The sequence below is a fragment of the Urocampus carinirostris genome, chromosome 3, assembly GCF_059441175.1.
Source record: "Urocampus carinirostris isolate Australia breed hairy pipefish chromosome 3, RoL_Ucar_1.0, whole genome shotgun sequence".
Lineage (NCBI taxonomy): Eukaryota > Metazoa > Chordata > Actinopteri > Syngnathiformes > Syngnathidae > Urocampus > Urocampus carinirostris.
In genome coordinates this window covers 57,747,377-57,768,372 of record NC_142351.1, presented here as the reverse complement: position 1 = coordinate 57,768,372, position 20,996 = coordinate 57,747,377, and the positions used below count along the sequence as shown (strand labels likewise).

The 20,996-nt window shown below is 40.0% G+C and overlaps 1 protein-coding gene across 5 annotated transcripts; it reads right to left on the bottom strand.

The window, feature by feature from the left end:
* Positions 1–258: 258 nt before the first annotated feature.
* tp53inp2b (tumor protein p53 inducible nuclear protein 2b) lies at positions 259–12,416 on the bottom strand. Of its 5 annotated transcripts, XM_088332705.1 has the most exons (5): positions 12,147–12,416; positions 8,729–9,050; positions 5,845–6,153; positions 5,616–5,772; positions 259–3,822 (listed from the first exon to the last, which is right to left on the bottom strand). In XM_088332705.1, exons 2-5 carry the CDS (start codon positions 8,850–8,852, stop codon positions 3,567–3,569), a joined length of 846 nt encoding a protein of 281 aa, XP_088188831.1. In that variant the 5' UTR covers positions 8,853–9,050; positions 12,147–12,416; the 3' UTR covers positions 259–3,566. The 5 variants fall into 5 exon arrangements, with proteins under 5 accessions (XP_088188831.1, XP_088188828.1, XP_088188830.1 ...); XM_088332702.1 differs by having other exon boundaries at positions 5,616–6,153; XM_088332704.1 differs by having other exon boundaries at positions 5,616–6,150.
* Positions 12,417–20,996: the final 8,580 nt, after the last annotated feature.

The following is a 20,996-nucleotide window of genomic DNA, read 5'->3' as shown; positions in this document are numbered from 1 at the left end:
GCCAAAATCAGCAATATTCAAATAATAAAAGGCTTGAAATAGTTCAGTTGATGTGTAATGAATCCAGAATGTATGACATTTTTGTTTTTTTAATTGCATTACAGAAAATAAAGAACTTTATCACAATATTCTAATTTTCTGAGACAGTCCAGTATATCTACAAACAGGCCTTAGCTTGCCTAATCAAAATGATTCATTCCGCCTCCCCTCTCACTTCCTACCCAGTCGGTCCTCCCACATGAAAATAACGACACAAGATTCAGGAGTGAACCTGAGCATTTATTGTATATTTTTGAAAGTGGGTGGCTGGGTACCTGTGTTTTCTGACTGGGTGCTGGAATACTCATCAGTCGTTTTTGCATAGGTTTGGCCTGTGAGTGGAAAACAGTCCACTCTGATGGTTGAAAAAGCACAAAACCATGCAGAAATAGTGAAAGGCACAATAACCATGGATGTCCAATGCACCACGTTTTTTGTGTCTAAATATTTCATATCATTGCGGAGTTGTGTTCTTTTTGAGATGTGACATGGGCCAAAGGCCGAGTGTTGGTAAGCTGCCTTTATATCAGGGCACAATAAAAACATCAGAAACTCCCCAGACATTCATTGTTTTGTTTTGTTCTTGTCATTTAAAACATACTAGATTTAACTACTATACAGGAAAATACACACATATTCTATATGTTGTTATCATACATATACATCATTTGATTTCTTTAAATATAAACTGTCTCCTGGCCCAACAATTGTTTCTCCATCACATCGTATGACAACCACCCTTACCATACTGTATTCTACTCTGAACACAATTCCCAACACTTACACACCACATACTAAGCACATTTCCTTCTCACAGGACAACAGCATTTAGGGAAAACAAGTCAAAATAAAATGGACACATCCTGATTGTTGCATTTTACACGCATGCACATACACTCGCAATTTGTCACACGTAGATCTGAGATCTTATTAGAATTCAGTTGTGTGTCATTTCATGCCTACCCTGCACAACACGTACACATAAACGGGAAAAATCCTCATTTCATAAATTAGTATTTTTAAACAGTCTTTTTTTTTTAGGGTAATTGATGGGACAGACCAATGTTGGTATGTCGTTAACTCAATTCACTGTCAGCTCATTTGAAATATATTTTTGACGTCTCTATCCATCTCTGGCAGTAAATGAGTAGTAATGGCTTGAAATAATAGTTTTAAAAAATTGTTTTCAGTGATTATGAGAGGACAGCATCATCACTCAACACAGCAATACAGGTTGTATTACAGCCGTGAAAAAAAAATCTTCTTTAGGACTGGTGTGATTTTTATTGTGCTCCTCAGTAAGACGTGACTCAAAACAGGGGCAAAGATGCCACATGATAAATAGAAAAACGTTTCTGTTTCGAGAAGGAGCACCAAATACGACAAAAAGAAATTGTCTCAGCCCCTTTTTAACTCATTAGTGTGGAGGCTTTTACATCCAACCAAACACTATGAATTGTTCTGATAATATATACAGGCGTCCTGAAGGACTGTTAAGATGATTTCTTTTAAAGTGGAATAAAAAACAAAAAGGTCATAAAAGAAAACCACAACCACACAACTAAAATGTTGGACTCAAACAAAAACACAAAGAAAAACCATGATAGTGCAAACAAACATCCATGTCTCCAATAATATATAAACAGTTTACACTTCAGCACCATTGTTTAAAATTGTAATACATATTGTTAGGCTGAACCTCTAATTGGACAATGTTAGAGTTTGGTGTGCACACAAAAACATATAGAGGGTGTTGAAAACAAACAAAAATAAACTTTATTTAGGTTATTTTTCCTTAAAGCAGATGTTAACAGACCAAGTTTTCTACACAACAATATCTTCTCTTCCTGCCCCTTTATTTGAATACATTCTAATTGATATTACATTTGTAGGATATGAATTAGGGAGTGAACATTTTGAAACTTGCTGTTGATTGGACCAATTCATGGCTAATCTTTAGCTTTGAGTTAATCTTTCTTGGACAGCAAGAACAAAATAGCCGCTCGCTGAGGATGATTAAAAAAAATAGGTGGATATTTTGTTTTTTAATTTATACTCTACAAACATAATATTAATCAGAAATACATATCTGGACTAGGGGGAGCTAATTCCACAGATTATTCTTATAATGATTTTTTTGGGTTGACTTCTTTAAAAAAAATTTGAAAAAAAACGTTTATCAGGAGTAATTTAATTGAAAAGCAATAATAAATATATTATCACACTTTTTTTATTTCCTCAAAGAAAATCACGGCACACCTTGTGACCGGAGTGTACCGGGCGCATCGCTTCAGTCGCTAAATTGCTGCGTGCTTTCTGCAGACAGCAGATTTTAAAGTATGAACCTTGTCTCCAAGAACCGGTTGAAATTGGTGGAAGCGTAAATGGACTGCACAGTGAATAGAAAAAAATAAGGAGCTGTACCATCAATACAGCGTTCTTTCTACTTACTATATCCTGTCTTATCTTGTGACCCAATAATTCTGTTTGCATTCAAGAAAGTTTGAATAGTCACAGGGTGAATTATTGAAATTTTAAATGCTCAGTGATTGATGATCGGGTCACTTGATCCCTCACGTTATGCTGTTTTTCTTTTCACATTTTATGTACCAGCACTCTTAGGTCAGTTTTGCTCGTGTCCTCTCACCGTCTCAGAGTGAGACGTGAGAAATCGCACAATGTTTACAACACTACCGCTTAAAACTGCAAACTACATTTTTTTTTAAATCTACCGCTTTTTCAAATTCAAATAACAAGAGAAAATCTTGACTCGTGACTACTATTCTAATCTATGTATTTTAGATTAAGTTGCTCCAACAAGCACGTGTTGTTTTTAAAATATTCTCGAGACGGATTGAGTTTCGTGCCTAAAAAGAAAGTGTTCGATTAAATTGACCTTTTTTTAATGGCAAAAGGTTGGCATATATGAATTCAATTCCCGTGGTAAAATCATTTGCCATAATGTAAAGGGTTTCATCTTGCTTTTTATCCCACTATATCCGTCCTCATTTTTGTAGGAAATTACTGTCATTTGGATATACAATTCGTCGTGACGAAACAAATTAGTGAGGAAATAATAAGCGAATAATGTTATTCTTTGTTTCAGTGCCGTGAAGTTTCTATAATATTTTCTGTTCACTGAGAAGATTGCTCACTAATGTTACTCATGAAGTTATCAATATTGTAATTGAGCTCATATTCTTATCTAGAATTTTGCAAGGTTAATAAAACAGGTCTCGGAAAGGAGTCAAAAACATTTGACCTTTATCTATTTTTTAATGCTATCAAAGTAAAACCTTCAACTTTGTCATTTTTTTTACCTTAAACTCCTGAGAGTATTTTCTGGGGTACATATATACCTAAGCCGTGTTCTGATCTACCCTGAGAGCTCGGCAGAAAAATAAGAAGACTCCAATTCATCGGATATTAAAACAAACTTAAACAGATTATGCAGAAAAACAATCTTGAAATTTGACTGCACTCTTCAAATGCCCAGGGAAGAATCGATACCTTTCTGTTGCTAAGATCTAGTGGCAGAAGTTGCGCTTGCTAGGCTGGTGCAGAAAGGTGTGGCGTGCATGACTGGCATGGCGAGGAATCTGCTCCCTGGTGCGGTTTTGGCGTTGGATGCGGTTGCGGCTCAGGTGGCGCCTCTCCACACGAGCTTTGCTACGTTGGATTCTTGCCACTTGGGCCACTTTGGGCTGGACATACGGGCCAAAACTCACCCTGAACGGCCCAGGGGTGTGGGTGGCCGGGGCGGCGGCTGGTTCGGCTACTCTGCTGTGTGAAGGATAGCATGGGGAGGAGAAGAATTTGAATTGAAATTGTCATTATTGGCATTGATAACAACGTAATGAACAATATTGACAACGAGATAAGACATTTTACTCGAGGAAAAACGTAATGAAGACCAAAAGAGTGTCTGGAAAAATGGGCAGAAATATTTTCAATGTACTGCTTGTAGACTGGCCCAAGTTGTTAGTTCATACAAACAACTGTGCAAAAAATTACAAAATAAGCCAATAAGTAGGATATACCTAAACCCCATTTTTATATGTAGTTAAGATACATACATGCCAACCCTTTTGACATAAACCTACAATCTTTTATGTCCTTTCGAAGTACCGTATATTCCGAAAGATGAGCTGCTTTTTTGGGTACATTTTAAAACCTGTGCCTTTAACCAAGGTGCAGCGGATTCTTTTTTTGTATGGACGGAAAAACATTTTGCCCAGCAGCAGTCCTTCAAAGTACCAATAAAACGAATGAGTAGTTCGATTAAATAGTATGATTAATCACAACTTTTTTTTTGTAAATCAGTCACTTGTACTAACCCTCATCAACATGGATAATACTAGAAGAAAGGCATAAAATCCAGCATCTAAGTTGAAAGCGATCACTCTGGCAAGAGGGAAAACGGGCTGCCGCCGGGAAACTTGGTGTGAAAAAAATCCATCTCGAAAAAATGGGGTTTGAAGGTATTTTATTTAATATTACCTATGTATTACCGTTTTGCAGCCATGTAAGGCGCTAACCTGCTTATTGGGGGTATTAGGGGTTCAGTGTCTTACCCAAGGACACTTCGACATGTAACACGGATGAGCCGGGATTCGAACTGGGATCCCTTGATCCCAAGGCGGGCAGCATGGCGGCGCAGTGGTTAGCACTTGTGCGGCACAGTTCATGTCATGGGAACCTCCTTCGTGGGTTCAAATCCAGCTCCAGACTTCCTGTGCGGAGTTTGTATGTTCTCCCCGTGCTTGAGTGGGTTTCCTCCGGGCACTCCGGTTTCCTCCCACATTCCAAAAACATGCATTTCAGGTAAATTGGCCGGTCCAAATTGTCCCTAGGTGTGAATGAGCGAGTGAGTTGTCTGTCCCCGTGTGCCCTGCGATTGGCTGGCAACCAGTTCAGGGTGTCCCCTGCCCACTGCCTGATGATTGCTGGGATGGGCTCCAGCACCCCCGCGACCCTACTGAGGATAAGCGGTGTAGCTAATGAGATGAGATTACCTATGTACTCACGATATTTCTACTTTTCCCCCGCAAATCAAGTCTTAAATGTATACATCCGGACTGGACAGCAGAGCAAGATACCTTCTGTATCATCAAAGTCATTGTCAGGTCACTTCAATTTCATTTAATACTCAAAGACCTATGACAAGCGAATGCAATTTTGTCCGTTAACAAAAAAATCATTGCCAACAGCACAAAAACCACGTCTGTGTTGCAATATCGCTCTATTCTCCACAGTATGGTTGCGCTAGCAAAGTCGTTTAGAAATATAAGGCTCACATTTTACACACTGCAGCTTGTTTTGTTTTCGGTTGTCTCCGTCTTGAATGGTCACAGGATCCAACATAACGAGACGTAAACAACATGCCAAATTCCCCACGTGGTTCCAGCAGCTGTGTGTCGGGGTCAAGCCCGCAACTCAAAATCCAGAGCGACTTGGTATTTACGATCTTAAATATGAGCATGCGGCTTCTGATCTGTAGTTCAGAATTTAATGTACAGTAGTCTCTTTTTTGCAGGAAAGAGGACAGGAAGAAAAGGGTTTCGTGAGCGTCTCACCTCACGCTACTCGCCATGCTCACAATGCTCTCCTCGCCCACCACAGAGAGGTTACTGTTGGAGACCATGGATAGGTTGCCCGGCAAGACGTACACTGACATGCTGGGGTGCTCGATGAGCAGGTCCTCCATGGGGCTGGCCTCCGCCGTGGCTCCTTCTGCAGTGAAACAGGGGGGAGGGGTGACAAACCAGCTCTCATCCATGCATCCCCTCTCTGAGCCCGCCCTACTGCTGCCCCCGCTCCCAGATGGAGAAGCCGAATAGGAGGTAGAGGAGGCCGTGGACAGTCTGGTATTTCTTGACCGGGCAGAGTTCGATGGCTTTGGACTAGCAGTGGGGTCTGAGGGAAATTGTGGCCCTTTTGCCCGAACGTTGCGTGTCCTCCGTCGTTTGGTCGGTAGGCGGGAAATGGAAGTTTGGCATTCAATCCGTGTTTGAGCATCTTCCTGGTTTGAGTGGTTACTGTCTGGGTTTGGATGTGCAACGTTAAGCTGGGCTCGTGTCTCACCATCGACTTGCAGCATGCAACCGGACTCTTCTAAGTGCATGGTGCACGTGATATTGGTGACATGGGTGCCGTTAAGGTGGAGGTGAGAGAATTTGATTCAAATGTGGAAGGAGATTTTCAAAATGCCATGCAGGTCGAAAGGGTCAATTAATGGCCATCACATACGCACGTGCACACATACCAGTGTGAAGGGTGTAAGGGTATGTACAAAAAAATTGAAAAAGGGGGTGGAGAAGGGTGGGGGGGGGGGGGTAAGGAGACACAAAACATAAGAGTCATATCATTAATTGCGTTGACCGTCTTGGGTTTTGACTGTTCCTCCTATTTCTTCTTGTTTGGTTGGCTTCTGAATGCCCTTTCGGCCTGTACCTGATCAATTCCTGACTACTGCCCAACATGACCTTCATTTCACCTTACAAAGTTCAACGAAAAGGGGACAGCACTTTCAAACACAGATCGTTTTCATGTTATTGAACTCATTCACTCTAGACCACACTACTGAAAAATGAATACAATTCTTTGCCTCATAGGATGGAAATTTACCTTGTTTAAATTCTCTCTCATACATATATTATATCTCATCTCATCTCATTAGCTGCACCGCTTATCCTCAGTAGGGTCGCGGGGGTGCTGGAGCCCATCCCAGCAATCATCAGGCAGTGGGCAGGGGACACCCTGAACTGGTTGCCAGCCAATCGCAGGGCACACAGGGACAGACAACTCACTCGCACATTCACACCTAGGGACAATTTGGACCGGCCAATCCACCTTATATGCATGTCTTTGGAATGTGGGAGGAAACCGGAGTGCCCGGAGGAAACCCACGCAAGAACGGGGAGGACATACAAACTCCGCACAGGAAGTCTGGTAGCTGGATTTGAACCCACACAGGAGGTTCCCAAGACCTTATCTTATATATAATATATAGGGCAGCACGGCGGGGGCAGTGGTTAGCGCGTGTGCGGCACAGTTCTGAGGTCATGGGTTCCAGCACCCCCGCGACCCTACTGAGGATAAGCGGTACAGATAATGGATGGATGGATATATATACACTGGTATATACATATATATTACATATAGTAAATTAAAAGTAAATTCTAGTGAAATAAGAATTCAAAATGGTCAGATTTCTGATTATTATTCTGATCATCAATCTCATTACACAGCTAAAAAATCCTTACCCACATCGACAGAAACATTCTCATTCAGGAGATAAAATATTCCCTATAATAATGCAAGATTATATTTACATATTTCACTTATTTCTGTAGAAAAATACTTTAAAAAAAACAGTTTACAACGGGTTCATGTTTATCTTGTACTGTGCTAGATTAAAAAGCAACAAGTGTTTACCACTAGAAGGCGCTAAATAATATGCTGTACTCTGTCCCCAATTTATTTATTGGTTGTCGATGTTTTTTTTGTTCTGTACCTAAAGAAAAAAAACCATAAACAAAAATCAAAATTGTCAAGGAGACAGTATATCATTCAGCGCCCCCTAGTGTTAAAAAAATATCCATTAAAAAAACTATATTGACTTCAAAAGGAGCAAAAATATATGAATTACGTTCTTAACTTTCATTTAAAAAAAATACTTGTAGCTCTCGAAATTTGCATAACATGAGCTTCACTTAAAGGGGTCTTGCTGCTACAGGTACCCAAAAATCTTGCAAAAGACTGGGCAAAATATCAGTAGAAAAATTGTGAAGTTTGGTTATTTTGATTCTTTGTCAATTGTACACAATACAGCTACATCTATTGGTCAAATAATACATGATATCAATTTAAATCACAATCCAATGAGCAAATATTTTTTTCATTTGGACTTTTGAGCAGTATGCTCCTTACTGGGAATAGCATTCGCTACCCAAAAATCTTGTGGCAGATAAAAAAAAACTTTTACTCATTTTGAGTCTTTGTAGTTTGTATTATTCCTTGTGCTTTTCTAGCACTTGTTTTTAGATACACTACACAACCAGTGACATATTGTGGTCAAATATTAGACACTGTCACCTTAAGACAGATGAAAGATCATTTTGACTAATTTAAGTATCATTTTTCTCCCCTTTAAAAATAGCTCAATTGAGCAAAGGTATTTTTCATCTGCCGTATTATACATTTCCCTCCTTTCAAGATTATGTAATGTTTTACGAGAAAAAAAGTAAAGACATTTATCATTGGTTTCATGAGTAAAAGAAACTATTTACTGAATATATTTTTTGTTCAATAAAAGTTTATTCAAATGTGGTGTGTGTTACTTTTAAGTATTGAACTGGCTGACACCGTGTTCTGGCTGAAATTATTATTGCAGCTCCCTTTGTTGCGCATGCAAGTTTGAGAAATTATTTGTTAAGGTCAAATAAACTCTTCCCTTTTCATCTTTTTGAGGGTTTCGGTTGGCATTTGAACTGTATTTGAAAGAGTCCTTTTCTTACTTTCATCATCTTTAACGTATAGTAAAATAAAACTGCTAACGCGTGCGTGAAATCACTCTCCTCCCCCTCTATAGTAAAATAAAAGTGACACAGACATATGTCTGCCAAGTGACCTGAATGAGTTCACTCTCAAGCACTTTTAGCACATTCAAGCAAAAAACGTGACTCACCGGGCAGGTTGACGATCATCCATCCTTCCTCGTCAGCTTCCGTCACACAGGGATTGGGTCCCTTCAGCTCGGCCGCAACTTCTTCTACCTCTCCAAAAAGCAAGTTGCTCAGACGTTGAAACATGACCTCAACTTTTGGATGAGTGGCCAGAAAGAAAAAGCTGTAGCTGCCTTTAGATGATTTTCGTTTGGATGTAAGACTTGTTGCTGTTTTATTCGAGTTTGCTTCCACTCAGAGCCCTTTGCTGGATCTTGGATTGGAAAGTAAAGGATGGGCTTCGGTAGTGCAAATGTAAGGTATTACTTGGTTTGTCGCAAAGGCCTGAAAGAGAGTACAAAGATAACATTTTTATAATTGTTTTTTACTTGCAATACACAGTTTTGTGAAATGTTTAGCACTGTGTAAACTGAAAAAAGGCATGAGTCCAGTCCTAATGTGTCAAAGCAATGTAATCATGTATCCCAACAAGAGAGCGGGTACATGAAGTATGACAATGTCCATATTGGGACACTTAAAGTGTAAAGGTGGAGGACGACTACTCGCTGAGCACATAAAGGATTAGAAAAAAGGAAAAGTTGACGTTCAACACTCCAAGCCTTACTGTGCGAAAGTTTTGTTCAAACAGAAAAAAAGGTAAAATAATTGCATTCTCTGCTAAGATTTTCTTGTTTCACTAGCAGAAATAATTAGTATTTGTAAAAGAAAGATATACATAGTATAAGAAATAATACATTATATAGGCTAAAGGATTGTTCATATAAATGATTTTGCTCACTATAATAAGTAAAAATCTGATTGTCATAAAATAACATACATAATTGTTAAAAGGACAGTGCGCCTCCTAATGTTTTTTTTTTATAAATGTTTTGGAAATTAGCAAAAATGCATGATCATATAAACATGCATTTTTAAAGTACTCGTAGGTCGAGAGATTTGCATTTATTTTTCCTTTACACGAGCCTTTCCTAATGGGGGCTGACATAATTTTCCTGTCTTGCTGCTATGGATACCCAGAAAATCAAAAACCTCACAAAGGGTTGGACAAAAACATGACAAGGAAAATTGTGTGATACTGTCACTTTGAGTCCTCACACATCATTTCTTTTATTTTCATTTAAACTAAACAATAGTCAGTCCTCACAATATCGCGTTTATAAAATCAAGAAGAGAGTTTGTGGTTGTCAAAGTCAATTCATTTTCCTCATGCTGAGGTTGTGAGTGTTCTCTTTAATTTAGAACATGAAAATGCAAAATTTGTTTACATAGTAGACAACCTATTGTGTGCTTTTCGATGAAAATTGAGAGGCAGCTTTTCTTTTTCAACAACCGCCTACATTACAAATGAAGTGTCCTTTTTTTCCACGGAGAGGCGGGCCTTGTATCAGTAGGCGTGGTCTGAGTTTGAAAACAAGACGCAGTGACGTCACTGTGTCCTCATCCAGCAGCAGAAAAAGTGCTTTTCTATCCACGCAAAATTCTCGGCCATATTTGAAGCGACGCCAAACGAATTAGGTGATCCTGGACACCGATCGGTGTTAATAGGCTGAGTGTCGTTCCCGGGGCGAATATGGTTTATTATTCACAGAAGCTATTTCGTTGCTGGTTGCCTAAACGCAGCGAAGCTCGACGGCAACCAGACAGCTGGCGGAGGACTCTAGTGTGCATTTTGGTATTCAGGTTACAGATGAATTATCTTCGAAACCTTCCGGTCGAAGGGTCAAAGCAATGACAGTAGCTGATCGGCGACGATTACGTGAACAGGAAAAATATACAAAGGACATTGATGGAGAACGTTAACCTCTAATGTCCTCTTGGAAAACATCAACATCCGCCATCCGAGCATTTGGTGCTTGGAATGGGAATTCCGGCGCTTTTTAGAACCGGCTTTTCCGGCTCGGCTGCGAAAAAGAGCCGACTCTTTCAGCTCCCAAACGGCACTTAGCTACGCATACACATATGCTATTTTACGCACTTCATAGAGCGTTTTTTACGTTGCTTGTTCTTTGATAATATATCATCAAAAGCTTTAAAGAGACAAAGATGCAAAACACCTCCAATGGGTTAATTGGTATATTACCTATAATATAAATTTTAACATTCTGCACAAAACAAATTTAAATTTGAATCCATTATTCTTCTAAATTACAATAAAATGTTTTTTTCACTTAACAACGAACATCTAACTGATTTCAAATAGAAAAATTGTAAACTAAGCAACTTTAAAATTAAGCAACTCAGATTCAAGCAACAAAGGTTAGGTTCACACTGCAGGTTAAACATTTTTTTTTTTTTGCACAAACGAGACCCTTATCTGATCTGTTATCTGAAGTTTATCCAAACGGAACTTATCCACTTTTTTCACACCAGACCCACGCCGCTTCCATATGTGGTCCTAAATCCAAAACCTTTCCAATCATTTGGAATGCAACTGCTGTCCGAACAGTCAAGGTGCATTCATGCACGACATCGATACGCGGCAGACGTCACTACTCTGCGTTCAACCAAGCAGGAGGAAGCAGAGAAATAAAAAACGTCAAATTAAAACAAGGAGTTCACATATCATGGAAGATAAACACTTGTTCTATTTCTAACTCACGGAACAGCCAACATCGCATCAAGGTTATTCTTAATGCAATAGTATCCTCTTGTGGTAGTTGACAATGTTTACATACAAATGCCTACAAAGACAGCATTCAATGGGGAAGGGTGAGGTTTTGAATTTCATCAATAGTTGATGAAACAACGCTTCGCTGTTAACATCCATGAGTGCTTCCGCAAACATGAGTGCATTGCGTGTGAAACACATGCGCCCAACAGGACACATGGTGACATTTGTGTAGCATTCACACAGGTAGATCAAGTCGCATTTAGATGGGAATGTGAACGAAAGATCAAGTAAATATCTTGACTTCAGTGCAACGACAAATAAACTATGAAATACAAGAATGAACTTTACTTTTACAAATGCTAATCGTGAAACACAGTATCTCTGAAAAAAACACAGGAAATATGCATATGTACAAAAAAAACAAATGCCTGAAGAAAATGAATATTGACCAATAACAGGAGGGGGTGAAAAGCTTCTTGAAAGTAACCACGCCTTGAGTAGTGTAGAGCCAGCGACAGTCGATCACTTTTAAGAGCTGGCTCATAAAGCCGCTTCGTTCGCAAACGCCACTTCACGATTAAGTGCAGCTTGCACAACACGGCTGCAAAATACGAAGCAGTATCATCTTCCGAGCAAAGGGCTGCGAAAAACGCTTGATAGAACCCTTTATATCGTACACCACATCGACAGAATTAGATTGTGCAACTAGAAGGTGACGATACGCGATGGAATTTTAATGACATTTCAAGGATGTCCTTAGCAGAGGGGTCGAATAAAAACAAACAAACACAACTGTGAAAACTGCTTACCTGCCTTTGCAATATTGTTCAAGTTGTAAACAAGATCACACACACAGTAGGAACGACAATTCTTAAAGCATAGCTTTAAAATAGCCTTTGTAAGAGGTACTTAAAACACCAAGGTACAAAAATAAAAAGACTTTCTTCTTAGAAGAAGGGCTTCGTGTAATATATTACAACGATGTTTGGGATCAAAACATCTGCGGCTTTCCTATCGTTTTCCTCTTGTGTTTATTGCTGCCTCCAGCTGATCCTCAGATCAGTATGTAGAACGTACAAAACAGCTGATTGTGAGATCACAATACATAGGGTCACGCCTTCGCTCCGCCCACATGGAGCCATTCGGCCAATCAGAATCGGACACAAGCCACAAGCTGCAGCTGTGAGAAACACAAGAGGCGGGGCGTGGGCCCCGGAGATTTGGGCTTAGTGGCTGATCACCAATCAGCCTTTGTGCTCGACGCAGCTTCTGTAATACAATATTGGGGGATGGTAAACTGATTCAAAGTCAGTAGATGCACTCTCAGCTACGAAAACCCGCGAGGGACAAAATTTAGTTCGCACTCGCATTCGCTTTCTGTGACATAATCAAGGCAATTGTCATAACAGAGTAAACGCTTTCACACATGACTAAAATCCATCACTCTTGTTCATATAAGAACATTATTTAGGACTATCACTCGATACAATTAACTCATTCAATCCCAAATGTTTTGTCAAATTTTGCCATTTTGACTCATTTTTGAAGGCATACAGAAAATCTGTTCTGTAGCTATATACAATGCCGGATTGACTAATCAAGAACAACGGAAGGGTTGAGTTTAGGCTGGCTGGATGAGAAAAATATTTTGAACATATGTCTGTCACTATCTAACCTTACTCGTGCATTAAATCTTTAGTCAGCAATCTGACCACATTCAGTGCAACAGATGAGGTGTGTTTTACCATCTGGAGGAATTTTCTCATCCGAAATTTTTAGTTAGTTTGGACCACCACCACTCTTCTTTTCTATAACGGTAAAATGAACACAGTAAACCACAACTGATATGAGTCAGGTATGATGGAGGGCAGAAAGGTGCTAGTTGAACCCAAAAAGCCAGGAAAAAAAAGAAACATGTTAAAAGTAGGACTTTTATAATTCATTTCATTCAAGTCAAGTCATTTTTATTTGTATAGCCCTTAATCAGAAAGAGTCTCATCTTGCACTTTTTGCCCGTGTGTTTCCGGTTGTGTGTTTAACTGCATGTTTTCAGAATTTCGCAGTAAATTGCCTTTACCTGGTAGCTTCTGTCATGATTACTGATGTGAGTACTTTGCATAAAATAATAAAATAATGTTTGGATTTTCCCCCAATTATTCTGTATATACAAGACAAATTATCTCACAAGTGACAATCAGTAGTGTGTTAAAAAAAATCAGTGTGGGAAAGTGTTTCAACAAGTGTGTATAACTGTAACACACCACATTTGTAACTGTTTATTAAAGCATAATACCACTCTAGAAGTCTGAGTATTACATTTCGAATCCATTGTACAATAGTTGGCATCCCAAAATGATAATAAAAAAGAAGAGAACAACTTTATGATCATTTTTGAAAAATCCCGTAAGCGAGGGGTCTCAAACACATAACACGATGGCCAGTTGGGGCCCACGGCACGATGTTGTTTGGCCCCGGCCTTCATTTGTACTTTAAATGTGAGAGTTTGATATGAATGAGCCCTACCTCTGGTAGAAGCTAGTCACCGCTCTTGAACTGAAGCTTAAAGACAGAGGCACCTTGCACGTAACTTTCAGTGACTTTTGCCTTTGAGACAAGTGCGTTACACATGCTTCACCTGACTGAGCGTGGTTATATAACACATCTTGGCTGTATTTGTTTCTGTTGTGTTGTCATAAGTAACCAACTATTTTGAAAGAAGCAGTGCTCAAAACATTTTGTGTTCAGAAAATTACAGGTTAAAGACTGGTAATACACACATTAGAATCAGAAGTATAATAATTAAATTCTTCTACTCAGATATCAGAGTTTAGAGTGTATTTGCTGTATTGTTTTCTTGATTATTGATTGATAATCCCCCTCCTCTCTGGCCCGGCCCCCAATAAAATTGAGATTGAGACCGCTGCTGTAAAATTCCCTCCCCCTCAGCCTACTGCTACCCCCATCCCCCTAAATTCTTCATAAAATCTTGTTTTTTTTAGCGTATTTTGTGTTGAAAGGCAATCCAACCTTACTAAGACCCTATCTTAGCCGGTCCCCAAGAAAATTGAGATTGCGACCACTGCTGTAAAGAGAGCCAATTCCCTCCCCCTCAACCTACTGCTGCTCTCTCCCACTTGGTGGCCACTTGGTAGGACGGATTTCTACTCCTGACCCTACATCAGACAGCCAATCAGAAGGGCAGTCTCTAAATGCAGCATTTCAGTAACCAGTAAAGAGCAAGGAGCTTTTTCAACAAACCCTGCTGTTAACTTTGACCCCTTTGCGGTCACTGGACAGTAGAAACACTTGGGAATCCATTCTTTCGATCAATTTAGCACTGAATGTTCCGATTTTTAAAACTTCTTTCAATTTTTGGGATTGTTTTACACAATATAAACCTCTGCCCCCAGGACCCAATTGCGTAACGTTTTCCACAAGTTTTGTTGAAAGAAAGAGGAGGGGCTGCGCCCACAATTCAGTGTTCGCTGAACGCTGGAAGCAAGTCGCTTTCGCACTCGGATTGTGATCCGAACATAGAAGTGGATCTTCCGTAGCGAGCGAGATGGCAGTGTCAGGGACGGAAAAACTGGTCGGTAGCCGGAACTGGGAGAGCAAAAACGCGGTCGGGGTTGGAAACAAGTTGTAAGCCAGGACGGGAGAGTAGACATAGTCGGGATCAAAAATAGGTTGTAAGCCGGGACGGAAAAGCAGACGTGGTCGGGATCAAAACAGGTCGTAGCCGGAGACGAACGGGAGCAAAAACAGGACAGGTGGGAGTCAGGGTAAAAAAAAAGGCTTGCCTTGTATAAACAGATGTTCGCAGACGGACTGACAACAGGAGATTGACAGGACTGGGTTTAAATAGGGACAGGGAGCCAATCAGAACCTGCAGCGGTTGGTGCCAAATGAGCGGACACAGGTGATTCACATCGGTAATCATGACATCGACAACGTACATAACATTGTTTCCAAGAAGATTATGTGGCAGCTCAGGAGAAACGTGTTAAAAAAATTAACAAATGAAAAAAGAAAATGCTAGGATAATAAGTAGGCAAATTTATTTTTGCAAGGTAGTAGTTGGAGAAAGGTCTGGGTTATAAATACTTTAGAACAATACTGCAATGAAAAGTAGTGAAATCATGTTAGGAGCAACATGATTTTGAAATAAGCCTAGAAATAAAATGAAAACATTAAATAATAATTACATACCTGTAAATCTCAGACAATAAATGATTGCACTCCCCTTTTTAAGCAATAATAAACCTTGGAAACACAACACGGCACCTATTTACTCATAGCAAGGCAGACTGTATAGCATACCAGAAGAATATTACTAATCTACGATGATGCTGTCTTCTGCTACTAGTGACCGAGACCATCCGTATTAGAACCAGAATGGGCAAAACAAGATCAGTCTAACAAAACCGAGTTTTTAAAGTAAAATTAAAAAAAAAAAAAAAATATATATATATATATATATATAGGACAACAATTGTGATACGGCATATACAATGTGAAATGAAAAACGTATAAAATATGGGGAAAACGTATACGTCCATACGTTTTTGTCTATACATAGGAAAGATACTCTTTTTACAGTTAGTACTCTTGTTTATGATGGTGATGGCCCCGGGGAAGAAACTGCCTCTGAGTTATGTTACTTTCTTGTTTTAAGGGACCTGTAGCATCTGACAGGGCAGCAGAGGTGCTGGCAGAGGTTATCGCGGTTGACGATATTCTAACCATTTTTTGTCCTTCTTGGTGACAGATTGCTTAAGATAAATGGCTCAATTGGGTGAGATTAATAACAAAATAGCTTACAGTTATTAGAAAATTGCTTATGGTTATTGTAAAGCAGGCATGTCAAACTCAGTTTGGCTTGGGGGGGCGGATCTAGACTTTATGTTCTCGGGTGGGCCGGATTAGTAAAAAATGTCAACACCAAATTTTAAGCACTAAGAACAAAATGTTTATTCACAAACAATGGAAAAAATGATTTTCATGTTTGGCATTGTATATGTTGACAATCTATTTATTTGAACAGTTGAGTAAATGCAGCTTTACATGTGAGCCAACCAGGGTTGGGTAGGGTTACTTTAACTGGATTACTGGATTACTTTTGGATTACTCCAATACCAAATATGCTAATAAAAGACAAAATAAACTAAATATGAATACAATTATTAAATTTTGTGCAGGCTTGGGGAGTAACGGAATACAAGGAACGGCAAAAATGATGTTGGCAAGCTGTTTGGATTTATTTTCATTTTGTTTCTGTCGCATTTTATGATAGTTTTGCCGGAGATCAAGGAGATCAAAGCCAGGAGAGAAAGCTTAACACGTGTTGTGAGTCATAATATTATTCACACGATCATCGTATTCTGGAAGCAAGCACTGCTCTCTTTCTCAATAAAACCGAGTAAAAACGAACGCTATTGGGTCCTGTCTCCGTTTCTGGCTTGTGACAAAATGATACACGAGAACAGTGGAATGCTGTTATCTGAACTTTTTTATGTCAAATTAGATTTAGCCAACCTCACCCAGACTCTAGCTCCAGTTGTTCGAAGTAAATTGAGTTTGAGGCCCATGCCTTACAGCCTTGTTCTGTACTCACCAGCCCAGAATCTCATCTCATCTCATTAGCTGCACCGCTTATCCTCAGTAAGGTCGCGGGGGTGCTGGAGCCCATCCCAGTAATCATCGGGCAGTGGGCAGGGGACCCCCTGAACTGGTTGCCAGCCAATCGGAGGGCACACAGGGACAGACAACTCGCGCGCCCATTCACACCTAGGGACAATTTTGACCGGCCAATCCACCTGAAATGCATGTCTTTGGAATGTGGGAGGAAACCGTAGTGCCCAAAGGAAACCTACGCAAGCACGGGGAGAACATACAAACCCCGCACAGGAAGCAGAGCTGGATTTGAACCCACACAGGAGGTTCCCAAGACCTTAGAATTGTGCCGCACACGCGCTAACCACTGCGCCGCCGTGCTCCAGCCCAGAATATTCGGTTTTATTTATTTTATTTGTTTTATTGTAATAAAGACCTCCAACTGCTCGTTTCAGCACTTGTTTTTACCTGTCTCGTCTCATGTCACAAATGTTAACTTGAACATGCGGAGTAAGAAAACGTCTTTTCTCCTTCAAAAGACGATATATGTCCAAAGTCTCATATTATACATAACATTGGGGATATGTCCAATTATGTAGTATTTTTGTGCCATTTAATTGTAAAATGTCTCTTTTTTTCCCGCCATGTCCGCGTCGGTTTCTTCTGGGCGCTCCGGTTTCCTCCCACATATCAAAAACATGCATGTCAGGTGGATTGGCGGGTCCAAATTGTACTTAGATTTAAGTGAGTATGTGAATGGTTTTATGTCTCCGTATGCCCTGCGACTGGCTGGCAACCAATTCAGGGTGTCCCCTGTCCACTGCCTGAAGATAGCTGGGTTGGGCTCCAGCACCCCCATGACCCTACTAAGGATAAGTGGTGCAGAAAATGAATGGACTCGGGCTAAATTCTTTCATCAGGATCTTAAATATGCAAGTAATAACACCTGGGCCTGTGTGTTTATGTTGCAAAGTGGAACCAAATGAGCCGCACCCAGATAAATTGTGTCTACAATCACCTGATTTCCATTCCAACGTCTCAAAAGCAGATTTTTTTTGGTCTGCAAGCCCTTGCCACGCCTTTATCTGTGTGCCGCCAGATGATGGCAAAGGTATCCTGCACTGCTGGAGCTCTGCTCGGGCAAGACGATAAAAGGTTTCGGTCTGCACAATTGCTAGGAAACTCACGCTCAACCTCAAACAAACATCTCAAAGATTGTTACGCTTGTCCATCAGCCTTATGTTTTTCCTCAAATTGTTATACGAGCAATGGAGTATTGCACAATAAAAATGAGTAGTTGGGCTCTGAAAGACAAAGGCTTAGCATTGCCAGAATCCCCACAGTTTTTCTGAGCCGGATGAAGAAATAGGTGAAAGTTCAGGGCTTTTATCCCGCCCGCCCACATATTGATGGTCATGAATGTGACACGCCGTTTTACCGGCACAACAGCCCTTGGCCCTGTCGACATAACCAACTGCTTCAAAATGGAAACTGTTCGTAGGGTCTGGTTAACAGTGTTGGACACGTTATTGAAAAGGACTAACCAGTTACAGTTACCGGATACTTCATATATGAAGAAATTCAGTAACCGATGTAACAGATATTAAAATGAAACAGGAATATTTTTCAATAGAACTATTTGGCAGATCAATTGTTAGTTAGCTAGTTAGGTAATTAATATATTTATGAAAGTATGTATGCATTCGTTTCTTATATATTAATTAACAAAATTATTGACAAATCTGAAGTGTAAAAATGCAATTTATGTTGGGAAAGAAACAAACAGGTAATGGTATTTTTTTTAAATGTATTGATTGGCGAGTACCAATACCAGTTATTGTTTTTCTTGCAACTCCCAGCCATATTTCGAATATCCGTGACCTTGATCAGTAACAGCTGCCCTCTATCCAGCTGCTTTTTTAAGAACAATGAAGTAAAAAAGATTACGATATTTCCATTAATTTAATATAATACCATGGGGAAAAGTGGGCTTTAAAGGTATTTTTGTAAAAATATCAGCCTTTTTTAAAAAAGAAAGGACATTTTTATTGGCTGGTGCCTGTTTTTGACAGCTCAAGAGTGAGGCATCATATTGTTATTGATATTAAGAAAATGTGCTATGTAATAATCTAAATTACAGTCAATTTGCGTTTCTTAAAATGTTCATTTGAACTAATGACCTGATTTAGAATTTAGTGAATTGAAATTAACATGTTATGGACCAACAAAATGACATATTAAGGAAATCTCAAAATAATTGTTGCAGCCCTAAATGTTAATGCGTGTCTTTTTTCCTGGCTTTTGTTCATCCCTTCCTGAATTGCCTAACAATCAAAATCAGTTCTAGTGTACTTCATAAACAGTCCATTTGGAAACATGCCAATACAAAAAAAGCACCGTGTCCCCCTTGCAAGCTGCAAGCATGTTATGTAACAAAAGATGCCAGGAACTGAGCAGCACTCTGTGTTCACTTGACCTAGGAGACCTTGTCTTGAGTTTTGATTTCCAGCGTCTTATTTTTGGTGCCTGTCGCTCGCTCTCCGCTTTGTGCGCCTGTGTGCTGCATCATTGGCGACTGTTTGCATATGATAAGAACGAGGCAAATGTGGCCGGCTTGATGAGATGTGAAGTGCTATATCAGGGGCTGCGTGCGACACCGTTTTGAATGTAGCTAGGAAAACCATTTGAATACTGAAGCAACATACACTGGATACAAAAAGTCTACACTTCACTTTTTTTCAACAATTGGATGACATTTCCCTATTTCACGATTGAAAAAGGCCCCAGTTTTAGCTAGAAAATAATTCATGATTAGAACTGTCTTAATTATCACTAACATGGCTGAACATGTAGGCAGCTCGGCGGCGCAGTGGTTAGCGCGTGTGCATCACAGTTCTGAGGTCATCAGATCAAACCTCCTGTGTGGGCTTGTGTGGGATTCCTCTGGGCACTCCGGTTTCCTCCCACATTCCAAAAACATGCATGTCAGGTTAATTGGCCGGTTCAAATTGTGCCTTGGTGTGAATGAGCTAGTGAGTTGTCTGTCTCTGTGGAAATTTCCTCTCCACAAGGGCTATTTGTTTAAACTGGTTCTAAAATGAATTGAGATCATTCAAGGCCACTTTCTTAATATAGAATAAAATGCAACCGAAACCATGTTAAAGCTGACTACAAATGACTGAATAAATCAATAAGTTAAAAAAACAATCAGCACAGTGGTTAGCGCGTGTGCGGCACAGTTCAGAGGTCATGAGATCGAACCTTCTTGTGTGGAGTTTGCATGTTCTCCCCGTGCTTGTGTGGGTTTCCACCGGGCACTCCGGTTTCCTCCCACATTCCAAAAACATGCATGTCAGGTTAATTGGCCGGTTCAAATTGTGCCTTGGTGTGAATGAGCTAGTGAGTTGTCTGTCTCCGTCTGCCCTGCGACTGGCTGGCAACCAGTTCAGGGTGTCCCCTGCCCACTGCCCAAGGATAGCTGGGATGGGCTCCAGCAACCCCGCGGCCCTACTGAGGATAAGTGGTACAGATAATGGATGGATACATATAATATATGTAAATTTTAGTTGTTTTGCGTCCATTTTTGTCTTTTTTTGTTTATGACTGTGTTCCTTGAAATTTTTACATCCGTTTTTTGTCTGTTTCTGGTTTGGAAATTGTCAGGTTGATTTTGTTTGGACATGTCATTTGTTATTTTGTTTTGTTAATAAATACCATCCTTATTTTGAGCACCCCAGCAGTGTTTGAAATAACGTCTGCCCGGACGCCCGGGGCGTGCATCTTTAACGTGGCCGACAACTTTTTGAAAGAAAAAAAAAACTATTTTTTTCAAATCAAACGTTTTCTTTATTCCGATTTCGAAACATTCGATCAGATTGTAAATTTCGATTCGTTTGGCAATTTGCATACTTGGCAGACGATCAGAAGCCTGCATCAAATTAACTTCGTGCTTCCGGACTTTCCGGAGCGTTATAAGGTCGTGCATTTGCATATCATTTTCCAAAGTAGACGCACAGAGAACACAAGAAAAATGGATAAGTGGTTAG